The 21,039-nt window shown below is 41.3% G+C and overlaps 1 protein-coding gene and 1 long non-coding RNA gene across 4 annotated transcripts in view; both read right to left on the bottom strand.

Annotated features, from left to right (window-relative positions):
- LOC136018145 (uncharacterized) overlaps nt 1-21,039 on the bottom strand; it is a 360,185-nt gene that overhangs the window by 268,311 nt on the left and 70,835 nt on the right. The window lies entirely within an intron of this gene.
- On the bottom strand, nt 1,253-20,564 carry TXNRD3 (thioredoxin reductase 3). Of its 2 annotated transcripts, XM_065687374.1 has the most exons (16): nt 20,211-20,562; nt 13,777-13,837; nt 12,149-12,258; nt 11,862-11,975; nt 10,642-10,714; nt 9,661-9,780; nt 9,122-9,264; nt 7,671-7,786; nt 7,336-7,561; nt 7,013-7,108; nt 6,510-6,586; nt 5,029-5,185; nt 4,737-4,844; nt 3,754-3,849; nt 2,769-2,903; nt 1,253-2,505 (listed from the first exon to the last, which is right to left on the bottom strand). In XM_065687374.1, exons 1-16 carry the CDS (start codon nt 20,331-20,333, stop codon nt 2,443-2,445), a joined length of 1,818 nt encoding a protein of 605 aa, XP_065543446.1. In that variant the 5' UTR covers nt 20,334-20,562; the 3' UTR covers nt 1,253-2,442. The 2 variants fall into 2 exon arrangements, with proteins under 2 accessions (XP_065543446.1, XP_065543447.1); XM_065687375.1 differs by lacking the exons at nt 1,253-2,505; nt 2,769-2,903 and having other exon boundaries at nt 3,762-3,849; nt 4,737-4,801; nt 20,211-20,564.

Below are 21,039 nucleotides of genomic sequence, written 5' to 3'. Positions count from 1 at the left end.
AATGTCAGACTCTGCATTCAAGGCTATTTCATTGGCTGTTACAGGCTTTTACTTCCCAAATAATTCTACCTTTTTCTCTAACACCTACTGTCAAGCTTAGACTTTTGGCTTTTATCTATATCACGCTGTCATGAAACACAAGCACTATGTTCACTTAAGCCACTGCTCTTGCTCAAAGCTATTTATTGTACATTTTAACTGGAGAGTTTAAAGGCTAATTGTATGGAGTGCTCAATGCTTGTGAAGTATCACTTAGAGCGCTGACAGCCTGGGCAAAGCTGACATAACGAACATCCGCAATTAGTACAGTTACAGATATGCAAGTGGTAATTATTGATCAATTACCTTGAACCTGCAAATCAAATCTGAATTAGAGATAAAACTCAATTAGTGCTCACTAATAGCAAATTCAGGAAGGGATTTATTGACTTGATTTGTTTCCTCCTTCACTTCAACACGGCTAGACAAGGTGAAATTCGCCATTACGTTTCTCATCATAAAAAGGCTCTTGAATGCTTTATCAGCCAACTTCCATTTCAGCTGTTTAGATTGTGCAAAGTCTGTAATATATTACCTGCTATTAGCTGTCCACCCTCATCTCCCCTTTTAAAACAGCCGAGTCTGATTCATGCACTTCAACTCAGATTAAGGTTACTTGTACACTACTATTATGCCTTATCAAATTATAACCTCTGACCTATTAAGAGGGAAACTTTCAGGCCACTCAAGTCACTGCTGCAGATGTTCAACTGAGTATTTCTATGGGACCAGAAGAAGGAACTCCCCACAGTGCTGCAGCAAAACAACATCAGAAGCTCAGCAAATGTCCCCACTGTCAAGTGAAAACATTCAGAAGTACTATTAGGCACCCAAGAGCAAAACCTCAGTCTCCAAGAGTCAATAAACCTGAACACCAGCAAGACACTGCTAACACTCTAGCTAGATTCTACTGAGCATCTTCCAGCTATGTTGCAGTTAACACTTCAACATCAGCATTTAGGTTTCTCCTGGAATATACAGCAGTGGTATGAAACTGTTCTCAGTCTGAACAGACAGAATTCTGCACACCAAAACAGAAGCACATCAGGTTTCTTGAGCAAGCCCCCAGAGGTTGCAAGACAATTTGTTTCTTCATTTGAAAGATTATAGCATGCACCCGTCTCCAGAGGTTTTAGTATTGCCTGTGATAGCATAATTGAAGCACAATAAAATCTCAAGCATGTGATAACAAAGCATAAGGTCAGACACCATGGAGTGTTGTATGCATTGTTTATTGAACTGAATTCAAATCCCATGGTACATCATAGATTAAATAGTTAAAAACTGTTTGTTCACTATCATACAATGTTCAGAAGAGTCTTTCAAAACATCTCTTTGGACAAAACTAAACAGCTAAATTCAAGCACAGCTCCCCCAGAGCAGAATGCTGGGGGTGGAAGAAAGCTTCAGAGTACAGACTGTACATAACACTACACAAAGCATGACAGCACACTAAGAGCTTGTTCTTTGCTGCAATACATGCTTCAAAGAAATTCTATACAACAATCATTACCATCATGGGCAGGCACCTACCATATTAGTGGGACAGATTACTCTCAGCCCCTGCTCCTGCAAGACTTCATTACTCCACAGAGGAGTGAAGACTTGCAGTTCTGGGTTCTGTCATGTTTTACATTACAGAGCTGAATGTGGATCCGAGACTAGCAGTACCAGTCTCTTGAGCTTATGCTCTTCAACTCTGACACATAAGATGCCTACAACTGAGTTTTTTAATCTTAAAGACACCATTATCACCTGAGGTCAAACAATTACAAATGTAACAGCAGCGATGTCTGAGATTACTTTAAAGTTTCAGACTGGGTGAAGTGAGAGACTAGTGCTTGAACTGCACTGCTCAACACCGCATCTTCTCTGTGCCATCTTGCCTCAAATGAACAGACAAGTGAAACAAAATGCATCCACAAAGATAAAGCAATCAACTGTAAACTGTTGGCAAGAATCATTCCATTATACATTTGTCCTCTATCTCAGGCATTTATACAAAACAGTGGAGCCTAGAAGCATTAGCTTTACTTTGTGCAACTTAATTTCCTTCAGGAAGAGTTCAGTCATCTGACCAGACAAAGCGATCTCCCAACTTTGCGTGGCAGCCATCAGTTGTAGCTCACCTCACAGTAAGGTTCCGAGCTAGAACATCATAAAAGCACAGTAGTGCCGATTCCAAACAAAGTCAGGATTTACAGTTCAAGATTTCCCTGCTGTGTTACTGTTTCCATCTGCATCACTGTTTGCTGAGGAAGCCTCACAAAAGCACCGCTCCCCGCTGCACTACATACAGTGGTACCGATGCAAGTGTTTGTTCTGCTGCAAAGCAGTTGTATTTGGGCTTCCACAGAACCAAGTGTGCGCAACATGAAAACACGTAAAGCAGCAGGTTTAGCCTCAGCAGCCCCTCTGAGTGATGTCTTGTCCTGATGATTTTGTAATATCCATTGTAGTGAACACCTGTAAGGCACCAAAAGAACAGCTTATTTATTGTTGCTCTGTATTATCACCCACACAGCTATTGGTCTCCTCTTGCAAAGTAACAATGCCAGATTTCTTATAGCTCTTACAATGGAAAACAAACTGCAGTGCACAATAAACACATTTTCTATCACACATCAGTATTGTGTGGTTATAAATTAAGCAAATACTACGTAAATCTCAAAATACGATGTAGTAATCTTTGTTTTAAATCGGGCTGTGCCCTCCCCCCTCTCTCTTACCTCTGCACAAGTTGGATGGATACCAATTGTTTCATCAAGCAACTCTTTGGTGAGACCACATTTTATTGCAGCAGCAAAACCCTGGGTGACTTCACCAGCATTAGGTCCAAGAACATGAAATCCTATCACACGATTCTTAGAGAGGTGAAAACAAAACCGGAGTTAGTACTAGGTAATGATTAACAACAGCTCTGGTATGTAACCCCCATTACACTAAAAATAGATGTTGTAGAAGCAGGTCAATAGAGTCTGTTACAAGAAGTGAATTACTCCAGATCATTTCCAGGGAGGCTCCAATACAAGAAGAACTTTGAGACTTTTTGCAGTCTTTGAGAAAGGGTTAGGGGGCTAATAAGGAAGAGTGAGCTTGGTTCCTCCTAGCTTTAGAGCCATGCTATTTCATCCTATCATTCCTTCTCTCCAAAGTAATTTTAAACACCAAAGATCTTCCTTTGTCTGTTCTCCCAGACAGCACTGGCACTTCTGTAGCTAACAAAAGAAGTTGTTCTTTTTTGCAACAAGAACCTACTGATCACTAGAAACTCCTATTTCTCATCACTTCTCTAGGACCAAGCACATATTTTCCAGGTTTTTACTGACTACACAAAACTCTGCCCTTTGCAAAGGGCACAAAACAGAAGGTTCAGAAATGTGAAGCAAGACACCAGACAGTGAAGTTATTCAAAACCCACTGGCAATAAAAACCCTGGCAAATTCCTTCACAAACCTATCCTTAAATAGGAACTCTGGATGAAGTGTCATAACATATAAAGCTACCACTTGCTCAAAGAGCTGTTACACCAAAAACCCCTCAAACCAAAACAATCAGTTCTCTCCAGATTGATTAGACTTCCTAAAACTAATACTTCTGTTAACAGAACGGGTAGAACTGGCCTCAGGAGGCCAAGTAAAAGATTAAGTCTGGCTGGTCTGAAGGGCAATTTCCAGGCTACACTCAGCACACCCATTCCAGCCTGCTACTTACATTGTCGTGTTTATTGCAGATAATTTTTCCATAACAGGTATTGTTATCTCTGCCTGCTACTGTCCATTCGAGTGGCCAGAACAAACTGTGATAAACCTGGGAGGATGACGAGAAAAAAAGCATTAGAATTTAATGAATTCAGATAGAATTCTGATTTCTAATGCCTTCACAAATAGGATGTTTGATATTTAACCTATCAGATTTTCATAACATACACTAGACAAGACAGTGATTTTTGTTCCCACAGCCCAAACAGTTCATTCTCTGAAAGTCAATAGAGGAATACTTTACTCAAACCATGCACTCCTGATTTAAATACTTATAACAGCTGTAAGACACAGTATCTTAAGGTCATACTTTCAGAAAGATAAGTGCTTCACTAATACAAAATTAATACCTACTTACTGTAAGTTTAAACCTATTCTTCAAAACAGTTAAAAGTAGAAGCTAAATAACCATGTGCTTGAAAGATGTAAGGAGTCAAGCACAAGGCATACACACAGCTTTAATGAAACTCTTCAAAGAAGTGCAGAAGCTGGAAATTACCATAAAACAGGGAAGTTATGCCTGATGCTCTTATAGCCATAAAAAAAGGTCAAGGAGAAATTAATTCCCAGTTCAAGTACAGCAAACAAGCCAAAAGACAACAAGTTGATCCCAACTTTGGTACACTTCAGCAGCAACTCTTTAATTCACAGCCACAATAAAAAGCCGCCTACAGTTTGGCCACCCAAGTTTGGCCTGAAGTCAAATGGCTCTCTGCAGCATGCAATAGCTACGTACAACTCTAAAGTTATGAAGTCCAGTCCTGGATTTCTGGGAGCCCAATACCTTGTCAGCCAGATGACAGCACTTCCACGATCACAGACCTGTCTAGCTAACCTTCTAATCTTGTTTTAACATCATGCCTTGAGTGTACAGCAGAAAGGCCCAAGAAAAACACATGCTCAGGCTACAAGTTAACACGTGTTTGGTGCTCTCACCTCCAGGTTTTGCTTTCCATATTCTTCTATGGCTTTTTCTTCAGGTAACCCACAGCTGCCATACTCTAAAGGAGTAAACACTGTTGTTGGTACACTGATATAGTCACACTAAAATAAAGAACAAAATTCATATTTAGACTATGCAAGTTCTATACAACATATAACAGGAAGAGCTGTTTGGGTTTTTCTATTGAACACTTGCAGTGCCCATAGACAAGTGGACAAATCAACTTGTGTAATTGCTATTTGGAGGCAAAAAGCATAGAAATAAGTTGTATTCTTATAGCTTTACCTTTGTGGAACTACCACCATAAAGCCTGCGGGCTAACAGTCTCCCTGCTTGAATGGCAACTGGAGTAAGTTCAAGCTTGCCCTCCAGTATATCTCCGATAGCATAAACATAAGGCACGTTGGTTTGTTCTTCATCATTTACAGGTACTTTCCCATTCCTTTAAAACACACAGAAAAGAGAATTGAGATCAGTATCAAAACCTTCTTCAGAGCTCAGCAAAACACAAAGGGCAGAAGTTCTACTACTAAGATTTTATCCTAACTACTGAGCATGTTTTATTAAATATGCTTCTGCTTTTGTTACTTCAACTGCAAGCTCTTCAGAGCATCAATTACCTCTGACTGACACGGCTGGAGTCAGTATTCAGTGGGCCAGTTTTGACATGAGAAACAGTGCGTGTCTGATGACAATGAAGTTACTCACACTTCTGTGGACTGATGGTCTTTCTACTTGGTTATTATACAGCTTACAATGTATGTTTTTCCCCATGGGGAAAAAAGGCTGCAATATCACTCACATGTTTAAGTTGGCTTAGGAAGCTGCTAGCTGCTGCAACCTGATCTTAATATTTCTCCTGAACAACAGAATCCTGCCTCTTCCTTTGCACCAGTTCTGCACCAATAGCAGGCAGAAACAAGAAACAAGTTGAATCTGTAGGATACGAGTAGTTTGCTCCCTCTTTAAGTCTCTAGATTAACTTGCCATGAGCGGAATAAGATGTTCCATTTAGCAGAATATTAAACTGTAGTTTCTAAGCAAATTAAGCAAATGTATTAAATCTACTTCTTAATTTCTACTTGTTGGCCACACTGCTTAACTAAAAATACTTCTTTATGAAATATATATGAAAGAAATGGAGTTCAGTAGACAACTATACTTAAATCCAGGAAAGAAAAGATTTTAAGGGTTCACATAACTGCTAGGTATGAGAATGAGGATCACAGGACTGGAGAACCTCCCGTATGAAGACAGGCTGAGAAAGCTGGGGCTGTTCAGCCTGGAGAAGAGAAGGCTGCATGGAGACCTCAGAGCAGCCTTCCAGTACCTGAAGGGGGCCTATAGGGATGCTGGGGAGGGACTCTTCGTCAGGGACTGTAGCGACAGGACAAGGGGTAACGGGTTCAAACTTAAACAGGAGAAGTTTAGATTGGATGTAAGGGGGAAGTTCTTTACTGTGAGGGTGGTGAGGCACTGGAATGGGTTGCCCAGGGAGGCTGTGAATGCTCCATCCCTGGCAGTGTTCAAGGCCAGGTTGGACAGAGCCTTGGGTGCCATGGTTTAGTGTGAGGTGTTCCTGTCCATGGTAGGGGGCTGGAGCTGGATGATCTTAAGGTCCTTTCCAACCCAAACTATTATCTGATTCTATAAAAAAAAAAAAAACCCTAAAAACATAATAAAAGCATAAGGATTGTTAGATATTGTTAAAGAGTTAAAAAAAAAATCACCACATTCGTGGGTTAAGGGAATTGAGCAATACTCACTTCTCATTGATTTTGACACCAATTGTCTCTAAACCAATATTTCTAGTGCATGCATCACGACCAATGGCTAGCAAAACCTACAAAAAAGAAAGGATAATTAAATGCAGTAATTCTATGCAAAAAAATCATAATTAGCAGAACATTTCCTTTGGTCTTTTTCTGAAAGGCAGTGAAGCAGATTCTTGGAAGCGACTTTTCCAGATATATTTTGGAAGAGCCATCAACAGTACAGGGTCTTCCGTGTGCAACTTGTTTCAGCGATGCAGCAAACAGAACAAAAGTGGAATTCATAAGAACTAAATGCCAGGTACGTAAAGTTCCACCTATTCTGCTGACGGGGCTCAACTGAATACATTATCTTCATGTATTTGTTTCTGACAGCTTTATACAAACAACTTTTCAAGCAAGATTCCCTTTCATTTTTTCCTGAAAAACTTTTAAAGGATTTTAAGACATCGTCGTGTGCTTCTACAATCAGTTATTTCAAATCCAGAAATGCTTACAGTATTATATTCTTCTTCAAAGATTTCTGGTCCTCCTTCAGTAGACTTTGCTGTCACTTTCAGTCTTCCAGGCATGCCTTCTTCCAGCTGTTCAACCTGTGTAAATATATGTAAACTTAGAATGGCCTTAAGCAGTAGAGCTCACTTACATTGTCACTTCAAACCCTGACCTACTAATTCATCATTCAGAAGGAAGAAAAGCCTAATCTCATAAAACATTTATTTGTGTACACAACCAAAGCCTTCCCAGACAGCATGTGCATTTGACTGTGCTGTTTAAAGTAGTTTTGCACAGAGACAAGACACCCGAAGCAAGCACTGACCTGAACAGGTACAAACTTCTTGATGAACTTCACGCCGTGTGTTTCCATGTAAGCACCTACTTTTTCTGCCATTTCTTGGTCAAAGCCCCGAAGGAGTATGGACCGCACCATCACTGTGACATCCATACCTAGACCAGCAAGAAATCCTGCACACTCTAGAGCCACATAGGAAGCACCCACAACTAGAGTTTTGCCAGGGCAATAAGGCAGGGAGAAGAGGTCATCACTAAAAAGAAAACAAGTGTAAATTACAAGGTTCTTTCAACACAAGCTTGTTTGTCTTTGCAAACACTAGAGCTGAGGAAGTTCAGGCTGTTTTGCCTTTTCAATCTCACCTTGTAATACAGTATTCTTTATCTCCAGGGATACCCGGATACCTAGGCCTTTCTCCTGTTGCCAGGACAAAAGTCTCTGCTGTGTGATAGGTTACTTGTCCTTTTCTGTTAGTTGCCTATTTACAGAAGCACAGTTAAGACACTTTATCACAGGAACAGGTTTTAACATAAGAAAATATGTAATTCTTCCCTTAAATATTGTGGCTATGTTAAGAATCAAGAACAAGCAATTTCAACAAGAACTAATGCATTTAGAGAAGACACACATGTCACTGAAGAACCACAGGTTTCAACCATAAATCAGGCTTTCCTGACATTAGAGCACTTAAAATCATTTACTCTGAATCCTGCCCATTTCAACTATTCATGTACACTGAATGGTTCATAATTTTACATTCAAGCTATAAAAAGCCACAACAAATTAAGCCCCTCCAGCCTCCCACTTCCAACACAATGCTGGTGACAGAGTAACACAAATAAGTTCTTAGGCTAATGCAGAAATTAAAAGCATCTAATTACATTATTTCAGAGGGCTGAAGACTCAACCTTAAATGAATTCAAACCCATATGACCTCTGGACCCGCATGGTCTTGGGGAATTTCATTTTGCCAATGCATCTCAAAGTAGGACCTTCATTCTTGCTCCTTAGTTGCTTTCCAACACAAAGGTAAATTTCCCATAGAGTCATCAAGTAATTCAGGTGGGAAGTGATCTCAGGAGGTCATTCAGTCCAACCTCCTGCTCAAAGTCTTCTTGTTCTACTTCACTTATAGTTTATATTTATTATAGTTTATATTAAGTGTCCTTAGGTGGACACTTATGCAGATGGCCTGCATGCTTGGACACTGTAACAGCTGGTAGACAAGGCAAGTTGAGCATACTGCTGTCTTTTCAATGCTGGTCACTTGGTTTGAAACACACATCATTCAGCCTTCATAAACTCATTTTGAAAACAGACAATTACACCCACTGAACCAGTTGCCTTCAATATGCTCTTCTTCTAAGTTAACCTTGCTACAACCTTGCCAGCACATGTTTTGTCTTGCAAAACTGACAGTTGAATTCTTACGCTGATACAGCATAAGGTTCCAGCAGCGCTGTTACGCAAGCGCTTAATCTGAATTCCATTTCAGATTTTATGCTGTAGTACAAAGATTTCCCAAGTGGCAAAATCATACAGCTAAAGCTCCCCCACTTGTTCTATCCCTATAGGCCCTTGTCAAACATCCCTCTCTACCTTACTCTTATGTAAGAGTTACTAGGTTTGCAAACACTGTGGCATGTACTAAAGTGCAACACTTTGAATCAGTAACATTTCACAAATGAGTCTTTAACTTCAGCTGACGAAAGCTGGCAATGTCACAATGAGGCCTTTTATTTGCTGGGTTTTACAAGACATTTTAGAATACGAGTCTTCCCTCCCAACTAAGTGCTTTAAACACAGCACATACCTTAATTTTGTGTGGTTCAACGAATTCTCCATATGAATTGAGGTATGTCACAGACTTCTCTCTTAAGGACACTCGATAGCCCCAGTTTAAAGAACCAATGTAGTTTTGTATTGCTTCTACCATGGTCTCCCAGTTGTGTTTAACTGAAACAAGACAGTAATTTTGTATTTAAGGAAATCAAAGCGCAATGAATCCTTAAGAAAAAACTGAAGTCTTATTCATTGCACATCATGCTAAAAAAATACTACCAGTGGTAATGACGATACATACTAAATTCTTGTTAAACTATGCTAATATTTACCTGACATGTTACTATCTGAAATAAGCCCATTCTAGAAGTTTTCAGGTAATATACGGTGCAAAACACATTCAACATTGCAACCCTTGAGGTTTCTATGGCTCAAGAATGAGGATGCCTTCTGACCCACTTAACTATTGAACTCTGCCTCTACTTTACCAAATCCAAACAACAAGAAGGAACTGAAGCTGAAAGTTTCATCTGTACACCGTCTTGATCTGCCCTCTGTGTTCTTACTAACCTTGTTCTTCATACTGCCATCCATATTTCCTTGAATCTTGGAGTGCCTGACCCATAAGCGCTGCTTGATGCATTAGCTTCTTTGGAATGCAACCTACATTTACACATGTGCCACCAAGACCTAAGATGGAAAGAACCATGTTATTACCTGTAGGAACACAATATTTACGATCTTCCTATTATGTGCTTTGTATAATCAGCCATCAGTCATTATCAGTCGGTGATGTCTGGTACAGCCACACAAGTAATATGAAATCTCTGTTGTAAGAGACATTTTATAATACAATGAACACACAAAGCTTACAAGTTTGATTCAGTTTAAAAGATAACTTGACTCATTGAACCAGGAAGGGTACAGTGTGTTGTCTTAGACCAGGACACTTACTCCCACGTGCTTCAGATTATAGTCAGATTAGCAAGTAAGCAAAGCAAAAAACCTAGAGTTCAGCATCATCTATTATGTGGCATTTCAAACACTTATTTCTCTGAAATCTTAGCTATGAAAGGACATTCATTCCTAGACTCGATAAAACTTGACCAATAAAATTCCCTTACTCATTCTCAATTGCCAATAGCATTAACAAGGTCAAAGAGCAACTGTCTTCAATTATGTAAGGGTAAGAAATGCATAGCCATATAGTCATACTGTTCTAGAGGTAACCTGGATCAGTTGTCCATGAAACAGATTAAAACTAAAAGGCAACCCTCCCCCCCCAGACAGGAGAATATGAAGATGGATGTGATATCCAGACCCAATTTGAAAGTGAACAGAACTAGAAGAACATCTGAGTGACAGCAATACACAAACTAGAAATAACTGTCCAGAAAAGCAGGCATGCAAGGAACATAGCTCCTTTGTTATCTGTGTTCCAGAATTACAGGGAGTCAGCAACAATTTCTAATACCAATTTAGAATATCTAACAAATCAGTATGTATCACTGGCACTCCAACACCATAAAATACAAGTTCACAGAAGCTTACCCCATGAGGTTCCGAGAGGCGTTGGAACAACATAATCTAAAACCAGCACTTTTTTTCCAAAGCCAGCAGCTTCCTATAAAAGACAGAGACACAAGTCAGCATTCCTGAACCAAGAAAGCCTCTCTGCTCCTTTATGGTCACAATATACGTAGCACTAATGGAAGGCTCCTCTGCTAGTTAGTCTCATCATCATCTATGGCTCTCCTACCTCCTTCACTAGATAAGAAGTGAAATCTCTCAGAAACTATTAGCTTCTTTCAAACTTTGAATGATGCTTATGTTCAGTGCAGCACCCATATCATACAAATGCTGCGATCTGAAGAGGGCACAAGATCTATCACCATACAATCCTCTTCTATGTCACTCAAATATTTATGCTGTTAGCTCTCCTTTTCTCTCAGGAGGGCAGGACTGACTTGGCATGCTCATGAATGAAAAGGAGTGACATTAATAAACTGGAGACAGGTCAATAGAGGCCCACCAAGATGCACAGAGGACTGAAGCACATGCCCTGTGAGAAGGATGATGGAACTTGACAAATGCAGCCTACAGAAAAGGTGGTTTTGGAGAGAGCACTGCAACAATTTTTAGTACCCATGAGAAGGTCATTGTACAGCAATTGCCAAGGTTGTCAATAACATCACTATGCCCAAACCATAAACTGATGGTTAACATACATGGCTGAGAGGTGCGAAAGTGTGTTTAAATCCTTCAGGTAGAAAACCTGTTCCACACCTTAGGTCCTGAGGTACTCTGAACAACAGCTAGTTGTGCAAGAGGTACACAGTCTCTTCCTCTAGGAAGAGAACTAAAAAGGGAAGCAGCTCCTTGAGAGAACAGTTGAAAGCAATTAATTTTAGATAACTGATGATCCCGAACCCTAAACAGTCAAAAGTACTTCAAGAGTAGCCTTTAGTTTTTCAGATTACCATTTGGAAGCATAAAGTGCCTGTGTACTACATATGAAGAGGAAATACTTAAAAACTCTTGGTTCCACCCTTAGCCAGGAACATAAAGCCTATTATTAGGATCGAGACCTGAACAGACATTGGCTAGAAACTGGTCCACACAGACCATGATCTCCTGAGTGAGCACATTAATAACAAGTTGAATGGTAATAGCCATCAAAATACACACTGTTTCATACTACTGTGATTAACAGAGACTATTGAAGAAGTTTCATATACAACCTGTTCTTTAATGCAATTTTCATGTCATACCTTGGAACACGCAAGTCCACCTGAGCCACCACCGATAATAATGAGGTCATAATCATAGGGTTCTGCATCTTTGCTATCTCCAAGAAGTTTCTGCAGGGATCCATCCTGATAAGCCTAGGAGAAAAGCAAAAAATCAAATCACCACACACACTTGGGAGCAAACAAAACCTGACATTCCCTTCTCTGACCCAGATCACCCAGCCTGATGTGTCCCCAAAAATGTAATCATGATCAAATAGTAAATTCATTCTGTAGTCTTGTCTACTTCCAGCTGATTTTAAAGTTACCTGGTACGTTGCATCACAGCCACCTATGTGAGTTCCATTCACAAATACATTAGGCACTGTCCTCTGGTTAGTTAGTTCTACTAACACTTGCTGAATGCTGGGTCCATCAGCTAAGAATAAAAGAAAGAGGTACATTATAGAACAATTTGCAAGAAAGCAGCTTTTAAAACAACCTGAAGTATTAAAGATTTGGACTGCAATGCACTATAGGCCTGCCAAGGAAACAACTCTCTTACAAGCACGACATGTGTAGACTTCCTGAACATAATCAAGCTTTCACAACCTGCTTCTCAAAAAAGCATGCTTAAATACCAAGGATGTTTGTGTGATTCAAGCTATAATTCTACAGAATGGAGTAAAGATAAAGTAACAAAGTTTAGCCCCTATCTTTCCTGGAGTCTTATCAGCCTCTTCCTGGCAGTGTCACACTTAGCACTACACAAAAATTCTTTTCCAGGTGCCATAAGAGATTTTCTTTCATGAGAGTTGTCTGGTTGGGGAGCATGTGCTGTGTAAATGCATGCAGTTTTGCCCAGCAGCTTTGCATTAGGAGACTATGGGAATGGGAAGAATCTTCTACTTACCCTAACTCCACCTTCAGACTTTTTCTACCCACCACATTGTCTTAAACCTTCCAGTTTAAAGATTATCACTGCCTGACCTGTCACCTAAATCATCCATCAGCATCCACAACCAGGCTTAACTTGGACCTCTCAGCAGTACATGTAGGAACAAGAGTTCACAGTAATCACCAAGATCTTTTTACTCCAAGACTGTATGATCTTATTATCAGAAATCAGAGTAATTATAAGGGAAATACATTATTAATTGAGGAATTCCAGGAAAATATATTGTGCATTGTACTGCGCATATCTTGGGCTATAATCAGTTCACAGTATTACAACTTTCAGTAAAAAGAGATGCTACGGTTCAGTAAGTAAGTGTACTTCCCAAGCACTGCTTAGGCACAAACACATACAAAAAAGTATATGCACTTTAAGAAAGCATCAGACATTAAGCTTTGTACAGGAAAAATCAATATTACACATTCAACAGTTTACCTACAGTGCAGACATGAGTTTACTTGTTCATAAAACTACATTAAAGCTACATGCATTATGTACATTACGCATAAGTAGCTACACATGCACTAAAGCTAAAGCAGCTTGGGCTTTAAAAACAACACCACAACCCCAGACTAGCAACAGCCAAGGCACTGGAATTTACCCTGCCCTGCAGTGACTCAGCAACTTTCCCTAGGAAGGTCACTCCTATACCAAGTCAAACATTAACAACACATTTAAGGCACCACAAAAGAACCTGAGGCAGAAGGAAAAATACCACAGGCTTTTTCCCAAAAGACAAAGCTTCTCAGAGGGAAATAAGATCTCACAACCTCTATCAGCTGATGACTTGCACACAAAGAGTCAAAGCCTTCAGTTATATTAGAAAACACATCCTATATTAAAAATCCATTGAAGCCTAATTGCTTTTATAGCCCCATATATTAGAATTTATTTTAATTGTTTTATATATCCTCCAATTAGTTCAAAGCAGCTTTAGGGAGTCACGCATCCATTTTTAGTTACATTAAGCAGCACGTGATAGATTTTCTTTCTTCTACTTACCAGTTACATCAAGCTCCAATGCATAGTACTCCACATGCAGTGAACGGAAGAGTTCTTTCACCTACAACAGAAAAAGACACGGTGCCAGTGCAGTGTTTTCACAAGACCTGATACACAGCTTAGAGTAAAACTTGATAAATGGACACAGAATAATAGAATGGTCTGGGTTGGAAGGAACTTTAAAGCCCATCCAGTTCCAAACCCCTGCCACAGACACTAGACCAGGCTGCTCAAAGGCCCTCAGATCACAGCAACTTTCCAATACAAGTTTCACTACTTTTAATTTACTTCCTGTATACAATTTACTTAGCTGCAGAATAACTGCCATATGGAAAAAACATCAAGAGGAGAGATAAAGTAACACCCAGGTTCCTTGACAGTAATAAGGAAGAAAAAAGGGAGTAGAGGATAAGATGTAACACAAAACAGTGTCAAGTAAATGCAAAAAAAAGCCTAAACCGAGTGTATCTGAGAACAGTTTTAGTAAAAGCAGGGAACAACTATTGCAAGGAGTCAATGAGTTGTGTTTAACATAGAAAAGAAGGGAATTAAAGAGCTGTGTTTAAATAACTAATCGACTGTCTCAAGGAAGAAGAGAAGCAGTGGTGGATGGAGTAAGAACTAATGGTCTCCAACTCCATCAAAAGATTAGACTTTAGGAGTTTTTCCTAAGAGCAAGACACTGGAATGTATTGCCTCGATAAATGACAATCTTCATCAGTGGCTGGCTTCAAAGTACACGTCAGAAGTGTTTGAACCACAGGGGACAAGACTAAATCATCTCTTGCAGTTGTTTTCTAGCTCTGATTTTTGGCTTTCTGCTTAACCTCATCTCTCTCAGTGTCCAGGTTCAGAAAGGAGTGATTGTATGCCATTGTTTTACTAAATCAGTCATATCTTGCTTATGAGATATGGTCGAAGTTAATATCAGAATGTAACAGTTAATGGTTTTTAACCTTTTGAATAGCTCCTTTTCTCTATCAAGCAGAAGCAGCATTTTGAAGATGCTCTTGTCATTAAAAGGCTGCTTTTTTCCTGCATTGCCATGAATAAACACAGACAGCATCCCTAGAACGTGTCCTAGAAACCCATTTTATGCATTCAGAAGTGAGCAATAAATAACTCTATATAGAAGCTAGCCTGGAAGAAAAAAACCCCAACATCCTAAATGACAACTTAGTTGAGATTTACTGCACCCACCTCCCCAGCAGAGTCCTGGTGTTTTTTGAACATCAGTTCTGGATGGCTAGAGTGTGCCATTACCAGATTCAAATCAGGAAGCCTTTTAGAACTGAGATTTTTATAGTAACATTATCTGTTAAACTGGCAGTACTGAAATTGTGAACTGTCCTTCCAGATGGACAATGCCATACCTCATGGCACAGGATTTAGGATTACATATGGAAGTATTTACTCCTTTGAAATATAATTTGCAGACTTAACCATGCAAATAGATATTGTAAAGCAATGTGTAAAGAAAATACCTGCTTTAAGCATAACTATCTGCATGTGAAAACAGCTCCAGCGAGAAGCATTAACTGTCTGTGTGATGGATCCACTTGCCAGCAGGAGTCTGAACAATGAAGCACACTAAGTTGCTGCCAATTCAGAATAAATCTTTTACAACCAGCTTTGTGATGAACCTCACATTTATTGACAGCACTTCACTAAGAAAGAGTAAGTTGAGTCACATCTAATAAACTTAAAAGATGTCAAACACATGATGAATAAAACGTTTTTAATGTTACTGTGAGCTACTTTGCCCAAAGGCTGAGTGTTCCAGTGCTTTCTGCTGGAGTTTCAGCTTTCTGCAGACACAGTGTTTGTATTCTCTGCCAACCATGTTGTAAGTTTCTTATCACACTATATACCAACCATAATATATATAAAAAAAAAAAGCTCTGTATTAGTTCTAATCCAACTCCCTGCTCAAAGCAGGGCCAAACATGAAGGTCAATCATGTTCCTCCAGCACTGTCCCCTCCAGTTCTGAGTATTTACAAGGACAGAGATACAACAGCCTCTCTAGGCTGTTCCAACATTTGGCCACCCTCACTGTAAAGAATTAGGATGTCAGCATCCTAATTGGAAGTAAATATTGCACTTCATGCTTATGAATAGATCATGCTTGTGTTGTGCTAATGAAAAGTAACAAGTATATGACCAGTTATGAAATCTTCAATACAGGCAATAGGTAACAGATTAGTTCAGTTTGGAAAAGAAAACTATTAGGAGGAATAGAAAGAGAACATCCACTATATATATACTGTATATATATATGTATATATACACACACACTATATATATATATATATATACTAGATATATAGTAACATCTAGATAAGGTGAACAGGAAACGATTTCTGGGAAATACTCACTGGAACAAACAGCAAGAACTGCACTTCCCAGAAACCAATTTTGAAATGAGGAGGAAATAAAACCTCCACATAATACATAAACTGGAGAACTCGCTGACAGTGACAAAGCCAAAATTAAAAGGAGATCAAAAAAGATGAGACTAAATAGTGAAAGAAAGATCCACTGAAACCTTTTAACTCAAAAGTAATTACAAACACAGGTCAAGGAATTCCTGAGCCTCACAGTGCTGGAAACTTCAGGAGGACACTGGGAAATTTCCTTCATTATACCCCAATCCCCAAAATGGAATTTCTCTAGTAAGTGTCTGAAACAGGATGCCAGGTTGCACGGTCACTGATACAGCCACTTACTTCCCTTCTGACCAATGCAACAGCCTCTACCTACTAAATCCTTCCAGTTTTCACAAAAAGAGTAAAAAAGACTAGAAAACCTTCCAGATATTAAACAGAAGATAATTTCTCTGAAACTGAGAATTTGGTCTAACACATCAGAAAACTCTTCCTGGAGATGCTTTCTACAACTAGGGTTGCCAAGCAGGTTCAAAATATGCTTCATATAGTAAAGCAATAATGGCATGTCCTAGGTCTGCTGTTTCACCTCTCAGCTAACATTCTATAATAGCTACAGCTGAAATGACCAGAAACCCCCGTGGATCAAGAACAAAAATCAGCGACAGCATAACATATAACTAGAATAACCTGCAACTTCTATGCAGCCACAGTTGTTGCTCTTAAAATAATTCCAATGTATCACAGTGCTCAGATTTGGCAATTCTTCATGCTAACCCCGTGTGTTTTATTTATGCATTTCTATCTTTTTTTAATATTAAATCTTTTTAGGGTGGTAAGAAGCTAAGGAACAGTCAAGTTAAGTTATGAGAAGGAAGTTATTCTAACACACACCCCCCTCCACTGCTGCCTGGCTAAAGCAAATGAACAATAAATTTCATTTGCAGAAACAGGACTGCACAATTGCCTGGCCATGCTACCAGCTAAACTGAACAGAATCAACTGCTTCATTCAGTCAGAGAATTTATTTGCGGTGCTGTTCTGAAGGAAAGCATAATTTTAATTTTCTTCCAGCGTGGCTACCCGCATTTGAAATAAATAATTCCTCCAACATCCCAAATTAGGTCATTTTAGAGCATGAGTGTTCTCTGCAGAAGTGCTAAACATCATCAGTTTTTCAATTAATCCTACCAAAAGCACATTGCTAACAACCATCCACGTTAAAAGGCACAAGCAGTGCACACTATTCATATCCATCTGTCTTTAAGAACTCAAAACTGTGTGATTACAGGCTAAGTACCCAAGCTGTAACTACACTTTCAAATTATATCCACTTCATTAATTCTACAGAATAGATCAGCTAGCAAGAATGTTGCATTCACAGAGTCACAGGATGCTTGAGGGAAGGGACCACCACAGGTCATCTCATCCAATCGCCCTGCTCACCCAGAGCCCATTACTCAGGATTGTCTCCAGATGGCTCTTGATTATCTCCAGGGAAGGAGATTCCACAACTTCTCCAGACACCTATTCCAGTGCTCAGTCACGCTCACAGTAAAGTTCTTCCTTATGTTCAGGTAGAGATTCCTGTGTTTGAGTTAATGCCCACTGCCTCTTATCCTGTCCCCTGGCCAAGAACAGTGGTTTGCTAAAGTCCATGTAGGCAACAACTACTATTCTTCCCTCATCTAACCAGGCAGTTGTGCCATTGGAGAAGGCAATCGGGCTGGGTATGCATGATTTCCCTTTGCTGAATCCATGCTGACTACTTCTGATCATCTTGTCTTCCACATGCTTAGAGATGGCCTCAGGATAAGCCATTCTATCACCCTTCCAGGGACTGAGGTGAGGCTGACTGGCCTGAAGCAGTTCCCAGGGTCCTCCTTGTTGCCTTTATTGAAAACTGGGGTGACATTTGCTTTCTACCAGTCCTCGGGCACCTCCCCTGATTGCCACGGCAATCACTGTTACCCACTGTTCCCCATTCCTTTCGCTATTTTCTAAGTCTGTGGTGGAAGGGGTGGTTAATACTTACACCGTTGCAGATATTTCTCTGGTGTATCACTTGATGTCTCATGTGCGGTTTCCTTTCATGAGCTTTCTTCTTCCAATTCTCCCTCTGCAATATATACCTCTTCTACATGTTTTCTTCATTATATTACCTCTCTCTCTGTTCCAAACAGGAGAGTAGGCCAAGAAAATCTACCTACAAGAGCAATCAGCTTTTCCTCCTCCCCCTCGTTTATCACCTCTTCCTTCATAAGGATTCATATAGAGTCTTTCAACTCTATAAATGGACGTGAGAGGGGGCCCTCCTACTCACAATATTCATTTTTTCCCTTTCTGAGACAACAGAGATAACATTCCTCACATCTGATTGTTTCCCTGAAGCAAGCAATCCTGCCTAATGGAGAAGTTCTGAACAAAATACAGGAAAGAACATGAATCTGGAATTTAATTACTGGGCTACAATCAAGTCTGTATTTCCCTTAAGCTCCTTGTGTTAGCCTAGCCCCCGCTGCAATACCAGAGACAGATGAAGAAGAACACTGCAAGGTTTAAGACATTACTATGCCATTGTATGATCTTAAAAACAGTGGACTGTCATGCGTATCAACACTTGGCGCAATCATGATCACTAAAAGCACACAGAGCAATACAGACTGACACAACTAAGTATTTCTCAATGAAGAGCACTGAAGTCCTCAACAAAAGGATCTCTCCTCAACAAAAAGTATCATTTTTGTCAACTGGACTAGACTTGTGCAAGTCTCCAACCCTTCATTTGCTAAAAACTTCCGCTAAGTTGGTAAGTAAGTACATTTTAGGAGGATCTGAGCTGCCTACAATGCTATACTATCTTCTGTCAAAACAGTCTTGGAGAGAAAGGCATTGATTGGTTTTGCCTACCCTCTCATACACAGAGGCTTCCCCTCCCAAAACCTCATTTAAATTGCAAGTGAGAGAAGATACACTCATCTAAGTTTCCTACACGAAGGTCATAGTATCTCCTCCCTTACAAGAGCTACTGGAGCTAAACCTAACTTACACATGGAAGTGCAGCTTCTGAGCTTTTTCCTGGTTGTCATTTCCATTGAGGAACACCAAGACTCAGTCCTTTGTTTTTTCCACCGTGGCCACATCCCGTGCGGTATTATGAGGTTTAACTTAACATTTCATAACATGCTCTTTGCAAGCATCCAAGAATCGCAATACCTACAAACACCCAGGTGCTGGATGGGTTATGACTATAGTGCGTTGGTACTGTAATATTCTAATGAAGATGCTGGTTTTCCTTAATGCCTCTGGCTCACTAGTTACAGCTACCCTGCCATACTGCTGCATAACCAGGGGTGGAAAGACGTTTTTCTTTAAACATCACGAGTAATCAATAATGCTTGCTTGGGGTTTTTAAGCACACATTATGGCTGGCATTTAGAACTCACAATCTTGCTACAGACCGTAGTTTCCATCTAACTTAAAGAGCAGAAACTGAACTAGTCCGTGTCCCGTCCCCGCCCCCCCCCAGGGACACAACTTTATTCAAGTTAAACGCAAATGAAGGGCTCAAACTTTCAGTGAGGGAGCAACACAACGAGCACTATGCATCAAGTAACAGATACAAAAGCTGCCGAGCTGGGAACAAGCACATTGTGTGGAGCCTCCCACACACGCATCTCCCCCTTCACTCACGGGACAAAGGGAAAGAGCCACCAGTTCTATTCCTCTTCTAAAAGGCCCCAGTTAGCCTCTTTTAAAGCTGAAAACGGGGATCCCAAGGGCTTAGGACCTAATGGCTAAGTAGGACAGATAAAGCGCTGCTTCTGTGCTCTGCAAACCCCACGGACCAGCATCCCCTCCGCGCTGCTCCCCTCGCCGGGGCGGGCCGCCAGCCTGCGAGCGAGCGAGCGCCTCAGGGCACATGTGTCCCGCCCCGCCCGGGGGCCGCGCCAGGCCTCGCGTTCTCCTCACAGCGGGACACGGAAAGCGGCTCCAGGAGCCCCCCGACCCGGCCCGTTCCAAGAAGCGGATCCGCCCGCCGCCTCACCTTATTGCAATAGGGACAGTAGCTCTTGCTGAAGATGACGACGCGGTGGGAGGCGATAATGGTCCGCACCTGGAGCTTCAGGCCGTCCCAGTCCGGGAGCGGGGTCTGCCCCGGCGGCGGCATGGCGGGGCCGGCTGCTGAGGCGGCGAGCGACCGGCTCCACCCGCCCCACAGCACCCACCCAGCACCGCACTGACCCCTTCCGGAGCGGGGAAGGTGACGAACCCGACCGGCCTATCCGCAGGGAGGCGGGGGCACACTGCCAAGAGGCGCTGCCAGCCCTGCCTTTTATCCGTACGCAGAGTGACTCATTTAAAGCAATAAAAAGTGCTTTTTTTAATCAGAAGCAGGAGCGTCGCTGCTCACCTAAAGGCGGTGGAAAGAAGGGCAAACTTTCACTTTTTTAAAGCCACTCCTCCCCTCTGAGAGGCGGGGTGGAATAACCCAAGAGGAGGCCCAGGAGAGCGCGCATGCGCGGGGGGCATCGCGGCGGTGGAGACGTCGTCCTTACCGTGGTGTCTACGGGGTAGCGGCCGTCCCTCGGGTGGCTCCGCCGGGCAGGGACCGGGAGGCTCGGGCTGGCCCGGGTGTCCTTGGCCTCCCGGACGCTGGAGGCGGCCATGGGGCCGTGTCCCGGTGTGGAATAGACGCTGCAGCAGCGGCCGGTGCTCCCTCCTCTGAGCCCTGTTAGGTGAGGGCAGAGGCTGAGCGGAAGAGCTGCTTTCTGCCGTTGGTCGCATGCACAGAGAGGCAGATGGAGCTTGTGCGATAATATGGATTCTTCTGTAATGAAATGGGTTATGGCTTCAGAACACGTTAGCCACGGCAG

The sequence above is a fragment of the Lathamus discolor genome, chromosome 7 (assembly GCF_037157495.1).
Source record: "Lathamus discolor isolate bLatDis1 chromosome 7, bLatDis1.hap1, whole genome shotgun sequence".
NCBI classification, from domain to species: Eukaryota; Metazoa; Chordata; class Aves; order Psittaciformes; family Psittacidae; genus Lathamus; species Lathamus discolor.
Note: the sequence above shows the minus strand (reverse complement) of the source record. Positions and strands in the feature narration are given on the sequence as shown.

Bases quoted from the DNA above. Each gene is read 5' to 3' on its own strand.
- TXNRD3 (XM_065687374.1), bottom strand. From the start codon at position 20,333: ATGCCGCCGCCGGGGCAGACCCCGCTCCCGGACTGGGACGGCCTGAAG. The intron at 6,587-7,012 runs GTAAGCATTTCT...TCTTTTTTGTAG, and splicing joins TTGAAGAAGAATATAATACT to GTTTTGCTAGCCATTGGTCG. The intron at 4,845-5,028 runs GTAAAGCTATAA...TCTTTATTTTAG, and splicing joins ATGGTGGTAGTTCCACAAAG to TGTGACTATATCAGTGTACC.